Source organism: Lissotriton vulgaris, chromosome 3_1 (assembly GCF_964263255.1).
Source record: "Lissotriton vulgaris chromosome 3_1, aLisVul1.2, whole genome shotgun sequence".
Taxonomy (NCBI): domain Eukaryota; kingdom Metazoa; phylum Chordata; class Amphibia; order Caudata; family Salamandridae; genus Lissotriton; species Lissotriton vulgaris.
In genome coordinates, this window is record NC_141689.1 from 1,394,221,248 (window position 1) to 1,394,236,741 (window position 15,494).

The 15,494-nt window shown below is 43.0% G+C and overlaps 2 protein-coding genes across 3 annotated transcripts in view; one reads left to right on the forward strand and one right to left on the reverse strand.

The window, feature by feature from the left end:
* The window catches only part of ABRAXAS1 (abraxas 1, BRCA1 A complex subunit), a 272,612-nt gene extending 268,546 nt beyond the window's left edge, over positions 1 to 4,066 (forward strand). Inside the window, exon 9 of the mRNA XM_086961866.1 lies at positions 2,061 to 4,066. Within this exon, the coding sequence (XP_086817992.1) occupies positions 2,061 to 2,482 (422 nt within the window). The 3' untranslated portion in view covers positions 2,483 to 4,066. The remainder of the gene's footprint in view (positions 1 to 2,060) is intronic.
* The window catches only part of MRPS18C (mitochondrial ribosomal protein S18C), a 181,148-nt gene that overhangs the window by 63,644 nt on the left and 102,010 nt on the right, over positions 1 to 15,494 (reverse strand). The window contains exons 5-6 of one of the 2 annotated variants that reach the window (XM_086961869.1): positions 3,948 to 4,007; positions 3,781 to 3,858 (exon numbers count right to left, since the gene is read on the reverse strand). In XM_086961869.1, coding sequence (XP_086817995.1) covers positions 3,782 to 3,858; positions 3,948 to 4,007 — 137 coding nt within the window. In that variant the 3' untranslated portion in view covers position 3,781. Of the gene's footprint in view, positions 1 to 3,761; positions 3,859 to 3,947; positions 4,008 to 15,494 lie in introns of those variants that run through there. The other variant, XM_086961868.1, reaches the window with a different exon arrangement.

Consider the following 15,494-nt stretch of genomic DNA (forward strand, 5'->3'; position numbering starts at 1 on the left):
TTCCTCATAGCTATCACTTCACTCAGAAGAGTAAGTGAGTTACAAGCGTTTACAATTCAAGAACCATTCATGCAGTTACACCAAAACAAAGTGGTTCTTAGAACAAACCCAAAATTCTTGCCTAAAGTAATTTCAGCATTCCACATCAATCAGTCAGTGGAACTACCGGTCTTCTTTCCGAAACCACAGACGGTAGCGGAAAGGGCCCTACATACATTAGATGTCAGAAGGGCAATATTGTATTATATAGAAAGAACACAAACTTTCAGAAAAACAAAACAGCTATTTGTAGCGTTTTCTCCTACACATAAGGGCAATCCCATCTCTAAAGCAGGCATTGCCAGATGGATTGTAAAATGTATACAAATATGCTACTTAAAAGCAAAGAGGACATTAACTGTTCCTCCTAGAGCTCACTCTACACGTAAACTAGGAGAATCTATGGCATTCTTGGGAAACATTCCACTAGATGACATATGCAAAGCAGCTACCTGGGTTACACCGCATACTTTCACAAAGCACTATTGTGTAGATGTGCACACAACACAACAAGCTAGAGTGGGACAAGCTGTATTAAAAACTTTATTTCAGACTGTTGCAACAGACACGGGTGACCACCGCTAGGGAGGGAACTGCTGTATAGTCCCATCTGCAGCCCATATGCGTCGAACGGAAAATGCTACTTACCAGTATCAGTTCTTGGCATAGAGGGCTGCAGAGTGGTACATGCCCTCCCAACCTCCCCGGAAACCTGTGTCTGTTCCAACAATATCTTATTTAGATACACTTACATGGGCATTTTCTATCTGTATTCTATCATACTACTCCATCTAACCCTACTATGGCAAAACAATCTAAGGATGGAGCCGATGCCCATGCGCACTAGCAACCAAAGGAGGAGTCACCAAGCTACAAAAGACTCTCCAAGAGAAAAACAAGTGCAATCATCCAAGCCCAACACCAGATGGCGATCTATTCATAATGTACCACTCTGCAGCCCTCTATGACAAGAACAGATGCATACTGGTAAGTAGCATATTCCTTGTCAGATATGGCTCGGGATATGCGGGTGGCGGTCGAATAAGTAGTGTGCCAGATTCCAGAGATTTCTGTCAGGTGGTAGGGGGGCCCGACATCTAAAAAAACTCAGATGGGGGCTCAACCTACTAAAGTTTGAAGACTTCTGATCTAGAGGGACCCGTCAGGGTTGCCCTCTGTCTCCGCTTCTATTCATAATAGTAATGGACCTGCTAGTGCGCCAATTACAAGATCATCATTCGGATAGGGGGCTACAATTTAAAACTGGTCCGTTATTGATTACGTTGTACACCGACGACATCATATTATACCTTCGGCACCCAGATGACAATTTAGACCTGATTCTTAGAGAAATTACTCGCTATGGCGCCCTGTCTGGCCTGCACATTAATTGGAACAAGTAAGAAGTGTTTCCGCTGACAGACGCCCACATTGACCGACTCAACGAAATTTCTCTTAAAGTGGTGTGATGATTCCGTCAAATATTTAGACTCTCAGTTACAGTTAAGTGAACTATTCATATCAGGAGCTGCTGCTAAAACAGACTGATGCAAGACCCTGTCTGTCTCCTCCCTCACACCCCCTTTCTCGTCTATTGTTTCACTGTGTTAATTGTGCAGGAGAAACCCTCTTGGATGAAACAGTAAATTAATCCTTTTTATGATTTACTTATGGCAAACTTTGTGCTGAAAGTTTGTGTGGGATTGGCATGTGGAAGCAAATGACCACAGAAGGTTTGGGCGATACCACCAGAGAAAGGTAGTCCAAGACAGAATACAGGTTTTGTTTTTAAACAAGCATTTAGTATTCTTTAGATATGCCTCATGTAAGCCAGATTGTAAGGAAATAAAGGAACAAAGCGTATCAATGTTGTCACAACCATCATGCCTGGAGAGATGTTTGTGAAACTTGCTTAATGTTTTACCATGTGAATATCATAGACAAAAACACAACTGTGACTTTGTATAAATAAAAACTGTTGTACCCTGTCGATTACTAATATCAGTGTACTTGTCTAACAGGGGACCAGCCAACTCCCGGAGATGAGGAAAAGGAGAATGTATTCCTGTGTCAAGCATTGCGGGCATTTTTCCCTAACTCCAAACTTCTTCAGACATGTACTGTTTCACTACTTGGAAGGCATATTCCGCACCACTGCCACAGCACAGACAAAAACCTCAATATAGCGGACAAACTCACATTGATGTTGGAAGACAGCGACTTATCAGATATTGATGTACAGCAGGGCAGCAAACGCAAGGTCAATGCAATCCAAGAAGAGCGAAAAGCATTGAAGAAGTCAAGGCTTTGGCAACTTCAGAGAAAGTCCAAGAGAAAAACTGACAAAGAACAAATACTGACAATTAGTGGAACAGAGACTGAAGAAGACCTTTCAGAACCACTTGCAGACGGTCAAGCATTTCCACAATCGCCTACTTTCTAATGTAGTCTGTCTCCCAAATTCTTGTTTGTTTCTATTTAAAGGCTAATTCATGAACTGAAATAAAAAAAACATTGTAAAACGTGTTTTGCACATGCAATTTGGACTTCATCCATTATCATTGTATTCTTGCAAAGGAATTGAGTGCTTGACATGCTTTGCAAGACACAAACCTCAGGTTCCAACTTCTTATTGATTCTGTAGCAAAAGTGTTTGGTTAATTTGTATTGCGTAAGATACATGCAAAACAGAATGCATGTGGGATATACTGGGTCACCTACTCCCAAAAAGCCATTAATAGGTGTGTTTCTTGACCAGGATTCTCAAAGAACCATTAGGATGGGAACGCTTCTTAATTAGGGCCCACTGTGTCTTATTTAAAGGTAGGGTCATTAACATAAACCTAGGAAAACCACGATGGCAAGTACTAACTGGTGTATGTTCTCCACTTAGGCCAAGGATTCCAAGGTGGTTGTAAAAGGTTTGGTTCTTACTACCCCCAGTAAATCCTAATACCCAGGCTGATGCTTAATGTCTCATATTGCAAAAATTCCCTCAAAACGTGGGGAATTACAGGTAAAATTGATAAGTGATGTACCGAATTATGCATGTATCAGAATTGAACACGCTTTTGCCCTAGGTAAATTTGTCACACGCTTCACCTGCCACAGTTTGCTAGAGTAAAATTGCAGGATGTGTGGTAGTTATTGTATCACTCAGAATTACAATTTCTGTGCAAACCCTGTTTTTCCACAGTTGGGAACTTACTGCCACCTCATCAAGAGGGCCTTAACCTATTTAAATGAGGATGCAAGAAAATCCCATCAAGATCTGCACACCTTTTGGTGCTGAGCTCTCAGAAGGCTGTGTTAAACTGCACATGACTACCCATTTTCCCTACTTGAGCAAGCAGGTAGCGAGAATTTAAAATGGAGAAAAGTGAGAATTGTGGACAATGTATATCCTTCTGTCTGCCTTCCGAAAGTTGAAACATAATAACCTTCCTTCCCCCTGTATAAGTTCAACCTGCCCGCTTGTTGCTTTTGGTACAGTAGCTATAATGTTTTTGAAAAGGAGAGTGCTCATCTCAAGAAAAGCATTATACAGCAGCTTTGCGAAACAAAACACTAGCCCTTAGCGTTGTGCACAATTAAAGCATATCAATGGCATTTTGCCATTCTTTTTTGTATCCATCCCACAGGAGTTTAGGAAGTGCATTTGGCTAAACAAAGAGATGTTTTTGCACAAAATGTATTTATAAATGTTGCAGTACACAGTGAGGCATTATATTAACAGCATACTTTATTCGGGATTTCGGATGTCACATATTTTTGGGTCATTGAGGAACGCTGGATCTTTGTAAGTAACCGGCATAAACCCTGCAAGAAGAAGAGGACTTATATTAGTCAAATGGTCCACTTGATAATGATGGCCCTGTTGCTTGAAAATTCTTCATGTTGTTGCTTACCCATTATGTGAGCCCTTTTAATGGCTTTGGAAATCTCTTTCTGTTTCTTTGCACATAAGCCTATGAAAGTGAAAAGAAGTATACATTAGACGCACAATAAAAGATAACTGAACAATAAATATTTTTGTTGTAGTTGCATTACCCTCTGTATTTTGGATTATGGCTACCGTGTTGGCTGACTGTCTGATGTAAATGCAGGTGCAGGGCACTCTCCAGTTATCCATTGTTGGATTTGGAATATCACAGCTTTTTTTTTCTCTAAGAAGTTTTTCGCTTCAATTTTAAGCGAACATCGAATGATTGGTGAACACTTTCCCTGAAACCCATGATGCACAGCATGTAGATCTACCACACAAGCTGCAAGATTGTAACAGCAAAGTAAAGGGAGAGAAGTTGGCCCAACGGCTAGGGTGGTCGACCTCGAATCTGGGGAACTGGGTTCAAGTCTTGGCAAGGACACGGAACATCCTGGGATTCTGGCCAAATCCCTTAATCTCCCCGTGCCTAATAAAAATGAATGTGCGTCTTCATGTAACGTAACTGGTACTTTGTAAAGCGCTCTGATACCCGATTCGGGTCAAGTTTGGGAACGGAAAGGAAGTCTAATCTCTCACTTTGTCCAGAAGGGGATGAGCTCCTGATGAGGTGAAATAATATTGAGCAGAAATATTAACTGGGATTTTTGGTTTGTGATTTCCCCTCACGTTTGACCTTTGTTATCTGACAGGAAGAGGGTAGCAATTATGGAAAGGTTTGAATGGTTAGAATATGCCCACTGATCTCCTGCTTAGACTACTTAGTAGGTTTTTATATTTAAAAGTGTGTCACCAAGTGACTTCTATTTTAATCCAGAAGTGAACCCCTTTACATGTGGAAAGTAGAGGTACTTCTCGTAGACACCCCCGGGTGGTCATGCTTACATGTTGATTATTAAGCAAGGCTCTTGCTAGACCATGTCCTTCGAGGCAAGGTAGAGTTACAGCTGCCAGAGTGCCAGTCGTAGTCTGGGAAAGAGACCTCATGTCAGAGCTGTGATAGAACACAGGAAGTATTCACTTTCCAGCAGTTTACAAACACTGGGAATCTTCTTTTTAAGGGGGGTTTAAAAATGACTTTTGCGAGGGAACTGTCCTCTGTGAGTAATCCACAAACTAAGTTGGCCATGGCCCATGAATAGACCGATGTAAAGGTTCTCTTGCCGAAGAGATCTTCAGCAGTTGCTCCCACTATGTCAATTTGCCCACGTTACCTCCTGCACCAACCAGAACCTCATGGTTTTGTCTGTGCCCATCCAGGAGCTGCGTGTTTTTTTTACCCCACAAACGTGACGTATGTCAGAAATTGTTTAAGGTCACAATGTGGAGGTTTCTTCAAAATCATTTTAGGGTACCTTTACAACCGTCCTTTTTTTGCAGAGTTTTATATAGCGCGAACTTGACCCGAATCGGGTATCCGAGCGCTCTACATAGCACCAGTTACGTTACAAGAGGACCCACATTCATTTTTGTAAGGCACGGGGAGATTAAGGGATTTGCCCAGAATCACAGGATGTTCAGTGTCATGCCGAGACTTGAACCTAGTTCCCCAGATTCGAGGTCGACTGCCCTAGCCGTTAGGCCAACTCCTCTTCCTTTACTTTGCTGTAACAATCTTGCAGCTTGTGTGGTAGATCTACGTCCTTACTCTTCTAAGTCACTGTTCTTACTGTCAGTAACAAACTAGTGTGTTGCAGGCTAATTATGTTGTGCCTTGTTCTACCTGTTTTATTTAGCGAAATACCTGTGTGGGAGTCAATGTGATTTACAATACACAACTATATTCAGAGTACACATTGCATTTCAAAGACTCCACAATGGTTATAGGTTACCTAGAGTTAAATTGGGTCCAACTGAACTTTACATTCTGCGTACAAAAGATATGTTCTATGGTGCAATGTATGCAACCGTTGAGCTGGTGAGTAAGTTACAAAGGACGCCAATCTGTGCACACAATAGTGTGACTGAGTTTCAAGCTATGCATTATAAATAACTGGAAATATTCCCAAAAGGCCTTTACAAGCATGCCACTTAGGGACATGGTTTGGAAAGGAAGAATATTATGGCTGACAGTTCGGTCAGCTTACAAGAATTGCTAAGAGCAAAGGTCATTAATGTTACGTAGTTTAACGTTGTGTTTTACTTGGTTTTTGTTAGAATTGGTTTACCTTTGTAACATAAAACAGGATTACAAATAATACTTATAATACAGTACGAAGGGCATGAAACTGGTAGAATACGTTTAATACTTAACTAGTAGCTAGCATCAGGCCTATACTAGATAACACACCCTCAAACAAGAGCAGGAGGCCGCCAAGCACATCCTTTCCAGAACGCCCATACAAAGAACTGAACAAATCCCTGCTCAATGTACATTTTTTCCATATTACGACCACCAGCATCTGTTCTAATGATGGTCCTAATGTGAAAGAGTTTATGAAGCTAGTCAAGGCCCAGTGCTAATTTAACATAGCTAAAGTTTAGAAGATTAGCGTATTGTGTAGATTTGCTCCCTCATTCCTTTAGGAGAGAAAAGCCTCCGCAATTTTATTGTTAGATTGCCAGTATTTGTTCATAAACGTACAGTGTGCCTGGTCCTTCACCCCACCAAGTTTAGACACACAGATTAACACTGTATTAGTATTTGCTGAGCATTTCTGTGCTGGTGCTCCTAAAAGTATATGATTTATTCTCACTCATCACGTTTCTTGCAACCACATACTATGTAGAAAGCTGGCTGCCCCTTTAATTCTTCATATATTGGGACAAGGAAACTTCAGTTCAGACCTCCTCCCAATCACTTCACTTACCATGCTTTTTTGTTGGGCTCTGTGGGACCTTCTTCATAACCCATTGTCTAGAATGACTCCATGGGTCATAACCAAACTCAATTTCAGCATAATCTCAAGCTCATTTTTGAAGTTGTACACTGCTGGGTAGCTTGTTCTTAATATACCACTTCATATGGCTATTGATAGATTTTCTATGGAAGTCAGTCTTAAGTTCCAACTAACGGCCTGAAGTTGGGACCCTATTAAGCGAAAACCGTATTCCCATGCAGAACTTAAATTCAATCTTTTCTCCCACAATGCCAACTGACCCACCTCATATATCACTTTTACACATAATCGGCAAGCTACCTTTGACAGGCATCGCCAGAATCTCAGTCCCAAATGTTTAAAAAAATGTTGTAGTATTGCTGGCTGCGACTTAAAATATTTAATGTGGGCAGATACCTTCCAAAAAGCAGCAAGGGCAATTTCTATATATATATTTTCGAGCCAAATTATTTTGATCTTAGCCACATTTAATTTCAAACCACGGAAACCAAAATATTCCTCTGCCCTTTCTGTTTTTAAGACAGTTTTCATGTTGCTAGCAGTATCATCGGAGTACAGTTGAAACAAGGAGCTGACAGTTTATCCAGTTTAGATCTGCTCTAGCGGTCTTGTTTTCTTTTTGGGGCATTTCAATTAAGGGGTGGTGGAAGGCAAAGCTGTTGTGGGGGATTGTGAACTGAAAACCTCCTCTGAGAACAAATACCTCCACGGTTGCCTTCTATTTCTGTATATATATTTTTTATTTGGGCCAAGATACTTTTTTAACAAAACAAAAAAGTGAAATGTACATTCATGGGCAAAACTTGCTGTTTGCAGCTGCCACTCACAGACCTCAAACAATGCTTTCAATATCCTCCTTTCTTGCAATAATTTTACTCTATAAAAACGTCCCTTTAATACAATGATCACTGTACTGCCTCCTTAAGTTTTCCCTGGTAATTCTTTATCTGCTATGGTCACATTCTCAATTGGCCTAACATGTTAACCACCTCAAAAAAAGCAGTCCTTTCTCTGTGTGTTTGCGTCTCTCTGTCAGAGAATGTGGATTCCCCTCAAGAACGCAAAGCCCCCAGAGCACCATGATTGTTCACTTCCAGCACAAGGAGATCCTATGCCAACTGTCTTTCATGCTTCTGTCTCGAGCTGCACCATAAACAGAACACAGCCCAACCGCGGCTCCCTAAAAAGATGGGATGAATGTGATTGTGTTTTATTGGTACTACTAGTACACCCACTGAAAGCAAAGAACCTGGAGAAAATCTTGTGGAAGGAGATCTTGCTATCGAAATGAATACAGCGTTGATGGCACTGCCCATGAGGTTATGGTAATTTGAAGACTCTGTCCATAGCAACAAATGACTGGGCAGGTACCCTTAAAATCTACCAGAAAAAAATCGAACCCTACTACATAAAGAAAGATATATGCAGTGACCTAGAATGTTAATGAGTGGCATATATTTCCAGAAAAGTATGCAGTCAATATGCAATAAAGCAGGGCCCACTCCACATCAATGAGGCCAGCAAGAGTATAGGGTCGAAAAAAACGTATTTTAGTGGGCAAAAATACCAGACTTCTAAAACAAGTGGCTTTTAAGGGTAAGGTATATGATTCCTATGGAAACCAGGCATATCTATAAATTCTATTACTGAAATTGTTTCAGTATTTTATGTGAACCCTTTATAAGAAGATAGCATTTTGGACGTATGGTGGGCCCAAAGAGCACACAGGAGCTGAAGTTTATTTTGTTATTTCTTGCACACAGTATCATATAATTGTTTCTGGGCACAGAAGCATTAAGGTGGAATGCATGGTGACTTTTACAATGGATAAGTGTTTACACGATCAGTGATAGGAAAGGAAGGGGTAAAAGAGTACAGGACTAAATAATTAACATGGGTGACACTGTTCAGGTAAACATTTACAAAGGATGCATACTGACAACATAGAAAAGAGCAGTTGGTGCCATGTCTGGTATAAAATCCGGGTCTAGTACAAAATAGCTAGGCCTTATATACCGAAAACAGAAGAAGCACGGTTACACCTAAATATTATATAATTTCAGCAAACATGAGTAAGAGACATAAGGGGAGATCAAATATTTGGATTAAAAATTTTAGAACAAGTGGATCTCGAGCCTCGATCTGAAGTGCATCATTGAATAAGAGAGGCAGACTTTCTGGGCAGGTTATTTAAGATTTGATGGGGAGCCATGATAATTAATGTTCAGCTCTCCATTTACACCTGGGTGTGGAGGTTGATCATGAGCGGGAAGGCGTGTACAAATCTGCAGCTCTACATGCCAAGAACAGATGCATACTTCGACACGGTCAGCCATGACATACTGCTGGACCGCATGGCAAACATTGGTATAAAAGACAAAGCTTTGTCCTGGTTTGAATCCTTTTTACAGGACAGATCCTTTTGGGTATTCGACGGAACATCCTCCTCTACCAGCAGACCTCTAAAATGCGGAGTCCCGCAGGGCTCTTCACTGAGCCCTGCGCTCTTCAACATATATATGAGGCCACTGGCTGAAGTTGTTCGTCAGTATGGAATTAAGATCATTTCATACGCTGACGACACTCAGCTAGTGGTCTCTCTGGCACAGGAGGCCAGCCAGACCTCGGAAGGAGGGCTCAAGAAATGCCTCGAGGAAGTTAAGGACTGGATGTCCTCCTCCTCATTAAAAATGAACGGGGACAAGACAGAGCTTATGCTTCTTGGCCCTGCAAAACCCAACTCCCTTGGCACTTTATGGCCACCCTGTCTGGGTACCCCCCCTGCCCCAAAAGACAGTATTAAGAGCCTTGGGGTGTGGCTCGATGGATCTCTGTCCTTTGGCACTCAATCCACCAAACTAGCAGCCACCTGCTTTGGCCTGCTCAGAGTGCTAAGGAAGGTACTCCATCTTCTACCGATGGAGGCAAAACAAGTAGCCATCCAAGGCCTTATCCAGTCACGACTGGACTATAACAACGCCTTGTACCTCGCTGCCCCAGAGTACACAATACGGAGGCTACAAACAGTACAGAACTGCGCCGCGCGCACCTTGCTTCAGATCCCCCGACGTCAATCAGTCAAAAATGGACTGAAAAAACTGCACTGGCTACCCATTCCCCAAAGAATCCAATTTAAAGCCTTATGCATTGCGCACCAGGCGTTCTGGAAAACGGGTCCCCTCATCACCCGTAACCTTGTGTCACATTATCAACCCACCAGGAATCTGCGTTCCAACCAGACCTTCACGGCCACTATCCCCAAAATAAAAAAATCCAGAACTGGCGGCAGGACTTTCACCTACAATGCCTCCAAGCTATGGAACACCCTACCCCTCCACCTAAGGAAGAACCCCAATCTTACCTCATTTAGGAAACAGCTAAAAACCTTCCTTTTCACTGCCGTCTGATAACGCCTTGGCTACCCCCTCCTGTTCTGTTGGTTTTAGCGCTTGGACGCCCCCGGGCAGCAATCGCGCTCTATAAATCGACATACAAATACAAATACAAATACTGGTAAGTAGCATTTTCCGTTCGAGGCATATGAGCTGCAGATCGTATACTATGCATCAATTGTGCAGCAGTGTCCCCCCCTAGCGGTGGTCGCTTGTATCCATTGCAGTAGTCTGAAATAGTGTTCTAAGGACAGCCTGGCCTACTGCAGCGTGCTGCTTGGCATGCACATCAACACAATAGTGTTTAGTGAAGGTGTGTGGTGTAGACCATGTTGCTGCTTTGCATATGTCCTCTAATGGTATATTTCCTAAGAAATCATCAAAAAACAACAGGAGTAAGGGTATGGATATTCACTCTTACACCCCTTACCTTACTATCAATAAACAACAAAAGAGTGAAAAAATATATAATATAACAAACAACCTCAAAATAATGTGTGAGGTGGAGGGAAAAACAGAGGGATGAGACAATACAAGATAATTTAAGAACCCTCACTCACCAACCTAGTGGTGACATGCTTCATCACTGGGTTCCCACTGGAAAGACCTAGTGTCTTTCCAGTGTGCTTCAACGCCTGTTTACAGCGGAGCTGGTTCTTGTGTGTGTTGAGGGTGTATTCCGGCCTAAGAAAGCCATAGAGGCTCCTAGTTTGCGAGTGGAGTGTGCTCTAGGAGGAACTGTTAGTGTGCGTTTAGCTTTTTGATAGCATATCTGTATACACTTTACAATCCACCTGGCAATCCCACCTTTAGAGATAGGGTTGCCTTTGTGTGGAGGAGAGAAAGATACAAACAATTGTTTTGTCTTTCTAAAGGACTTAGTTATATCTATGTAGTATAGCAGAACTCTTTTAACATCTAACGTGTGTAAGGCCCTTTCTGCTACAGAGTTTGGGTATTAGAAAAACACAGGTAACTCTACAGATTGGTTTAGGTGAAAAGGTGTGATAACCTTGGGAAGAAATTTTGGATTAGATCTGAGAACCACTTTATTAGGATGTATTTGAAAAAATGGTTCTTGTATAGTGAACGCTTGTATTTCACTTACTCTTCTGATAGAGGTGATGGCAACAAGGAAAGCAGTTTTCCATGTGTGAAATTGCAGTTCACATTTATGCAAAGGCTCAAAAGGGGGGCCCATGAGTCTCTTAAGGACAAGATTTAGGTTCCATACTGGAGAAGGTGGCAGCCTGGGAGAGATTATTCTTTTTAATCCTTCCATAAATGCTTTGATTGCAGGTACCCTAAAAAGAGATAGGTGTTGCCTGTTTTGTAAATAGGCTGCAATTGCTGCAAGATGTAGGCGTATGGAAGAGTATGCCAAATTAGACCTTTGTAGATGTAAAAGGTAACACATGATGTTTTGGATGGAAGCATCCAGTGGATCAATGTGATTATGTTTGCAATAGATTGCAAATCTTTTTCATTTAGCAGCATAAAACGCTCTGGTAGTAGGTCTCCTAGCCTCTTTATTGATATTCATGCAGTCTGGTGGTAGGTTAAGATAACCGAACTCTAAGACTTCAGGAGCAAGATCGCCAAATTCAGTTGGTTTGGGTCTGGGTGTCTGATTTCTCCATGGTTCTGTGTTAACAGCGAGGGTGTGAGTGTAACTTTTGATGTGGAACCAGAGAGAGGTCTAGTAGTGTGGTGAACCACGGCTGGCGTGCCCATGTGGGAGTTACTAGTATGAGCTTGAGAGACTGTTGTTTGAGCTTGCGCAACACTAGTAGAATGAGGGGGAGAGGCGGAAAAGCGTACTCAAATCTGCCTGACCAGTTCATCCATATTGCATTGCCCTCGGACCGTGGGAACCTGGTGGCGAAGGTTGGGCATTTTGCATTTTCGTGGGTGGCAAACAGGTCTATGTGTGGGTGCCCCCACTGTTGGAAGAATGGCTGAAGAATTTGTGGATGTAGTTCCCATTCGTGAATCTGTTGTGACTGCAGACTGAACAGATTCGCTTTCTGATTGTGAACTCCTGGAAGGTGTTCCGCTAACAGTTATATGTTTTGAGGAATGGCCCATCTCCAAATGTTCTGTGCGAGCTGGGACAGTTGCAGAGTGTGTCCCCCCCCCTGTTTTTGTATATAATACATTGCTGTCATATTGTCCGTCTGGATTAAGACTGCTTTGTTCTGTACTTGAAGTTGAAAAGTTTTGAGTGCTAAGAATATCGCTAGCATCTCTAGACGGTTGATATGGAACAGCTTTTGTTGGTTGGTCCATCGACCTCGAGTAGTATGGTGTAAGAAATGGGCTCCCCATCCTGTGAGGGATGCGTCTGTTGTGAGCACTATTTGTGGAACAGGCTCGAGGAACGGCCGTCCTCTTGTCAAGTTTTTGGTGTTCCACCATTGCAGAGAGCGATGCGTACGGCTGTCTACCAACACCAGGTCTGTGAGCTGACCTTGAGCCTGATTCCAGTGTTTTGCCAGACATTCTTGTAATGGACGCATTTGCAGTCTTGCATGTGGTACTATGAAGATGCAAGATGCCATCATGCCTATTAATCTCATGAACACTCTTGCTTGGAGAGACTTGGTGTTGAAAAGTGGAGACTAAGGCTTGAATGCTCTGTATACTGGCTGGACTGGGATACGCTAGAGCTGTAGATGTGTTTATGGTAGCTCCTAGATACTGATGCACGTGCGAAGGCTCTAAGTCCGACTTTCTGTAGTTGATCGTAAACCCTAAGTTGTGCAACAGTTGAATTGTCTGCTGAGTGTGTTGTACACATTGGTGGAATGATTTGTCTTTTATGAGCCAATCGTCCTGATAAGGGAAGACATGTATCTGTTGTCTTCTGAGATGTGATGCTACTACTGCTAAGCACTTTGTGAACACCCGTGGTGCTGTTGTGACACCAAACGGAAGGACTTTGAACTGATAGTGTTGTCCTTGTATTACAAACCGTAGGTGCTTCCTGTGAGCAGGATGTATTGGGTTGTGAAAATAGGCGTCCTTCAGGTCTAGTGTTGAAAGGAAATCGCCTTGTTGCAGTAGTGGGAGCCCTGTTGCAGAGTGATCATATGAAAATGATCTGATTGTATGTAATGGTTGTTGGATGGTTTCCTGTCTCCTGACAGGAGACAGGAAACCATCCAACAATTTTTTTAAATGATTACTCGTATGATTGAAGTTATGCATATGCTATAATGCTTTTTTACCTTTTGTGTAAAATGGATCAATTTTATCAAATTTGATTGTAATATGTATTAAATCTATATTTTGGTATGTACAAACAATAGTGGAATGTAATTTTTCTTCTTGTGGTTTAGCCACTCTTTATGTGCTAGCTGGTTCCAAAAAAATTTGCCTGGGTATCAGAATGCATTGTGACATTGTGGTAGAGAGCAGCTCTGTGTAAGAGGTGATTAAAAACAATGTGGTCTACTGGAGGAGAAGGCTTTGACGGCTATAACTGTGGATCAGGGACATCAGGCACATTATGTGGTGGAAAAGTATAGATGTCCTCATCTAAAGGATATATATTTGGGTCTGCATGTGGATCCCCCCCACCACCTAAGTCATACTCCTCATCAGTTTGTGGTGAGCGTGATGATGCAGGAGAGGGGACAGGAGAGATTTGAGGTGATATGTAAGGAGGGATGGGAGAGGAAGGAGATACAGGAGAGGGAGGGTGCATAGGAGAAGTTGCAAAGTCCTTCTTTTTGGCAGGAACCACAGATGGAGGTGGTATTTCTGCTGGTCTCTTTTTGTGAGGTATAGCACCTACATGTCCAGTCTTTGGGTTTATGTAGATCTTCTTTTGTTTAGGATCTGGTCTAAACAGTTCTTCTTCCTCTACAACCTTCTTCGGTGTCGATTTTTTCGGTTCAGACAGAGGTTGTTTTTGGCGTTTTGCCTTGGGAGGTGTTACAGCGTCCTGTGGCAAAGTTCTCTGTGCCGAAGGTGTTGTTTTCGGCTTGGCAGGCGTGTCCGAGGACTTAAGAACCTCGGAATCAGGCTTTGTGGGTGTTGGCACCGAAGCGGGAGCTTCGGAGTAGAAGCTGGCCTCGTCGGCTTTGTGGCGTCGGAGGCTGGCTTTCCCTCTCTAGTTTTGGAAGTGGACGGCTTCGGAGCCGGCGCTTCTTTCGGTGCCTGTACCTCTTTAGTCTTCGGTGCCGAAGGATCTTTTGCTTTCAGTGCCGAAGGGTCTTTGGGCTTCGGTGCGGATGGAGGCGGTGAAATCGGCATGTGTAGTTTGCTCGGTGCCGAAGTACCTGAAGGCGTAGTTGTTTTCCTTGGGGCCGAGCTCGAAGGCTGGGCTTTAGGAGGAAGTACTTGGTCTCGACTGGGCCCCTTGGGCGGAGTGCTGACCTTCGCCTTTGGCAGTGTATGTGGTGCAGGGACAGAAGTACTTACGGGTTGGCGTGATGGAATCGAGTCATCTGAGTCCTCTGCCTCTGATATGATCTGGAGATCAGGCGAATCCTCTTCCGGAACGAGCGAACCTCGTCATCGAAGATATTCTCCGGTGCTGGGGCTGATCTCCTCATCTCGTGTCGACGGGCCCTCCGATCCCGATTGGTCTTTTTCGATCGGAAGGATGCACAAGCTGTGCGGATAGACTCGTCGTGATCCGGCGATAGACAGAGATGGCAGACCTCGTGATGATCACTATGCGGAAATTTTGCTCGGCATACCGGGTATTTCTTGAACTGAGTTCTTTCCATGTGGTGTAGGCCGCACGGCGTAGATAGGCCCAGCGGCCCGCTTCGATGAACCGGAATCGAGTTGATGGTGTTGAAAGTTGTATATTAGATGTCGATATTAGTTGTAGGACGTTTTTGCGCTTCGAAATTGCCGAAAACTCTTTTCTAGCCAGAGCGGAGAAACTTTCATCCGAACCCAGTGGCGGAAAAAAACTATCTAAGGATGGAGCCGATGCCCATGCGCAGTATTGTCCAAGGGAGGAGTCACCTATATCGTAACTACAAAGACTTCTCCATGAAGACAACAACCTGCAATCATCCGAGCCCAACACCAGGTGGCGATCTAATGTATAGTGTATGATCTGCAGCTCATATGCCTCGAACAGAATGGTTATAGAGAATGCAGCTACATTAGCAGGAGAGCTATATTCACATGAGGTGTGTTTATGAGAGGTGCTATTACAGTGGATAATGTCACCGCATTGAAACAAAAGTTGTTTTCCACTGCTGTGACATCACCAATGGAACCAGTGATTTCCCCTTGACCTTGAAATGAGAGGGA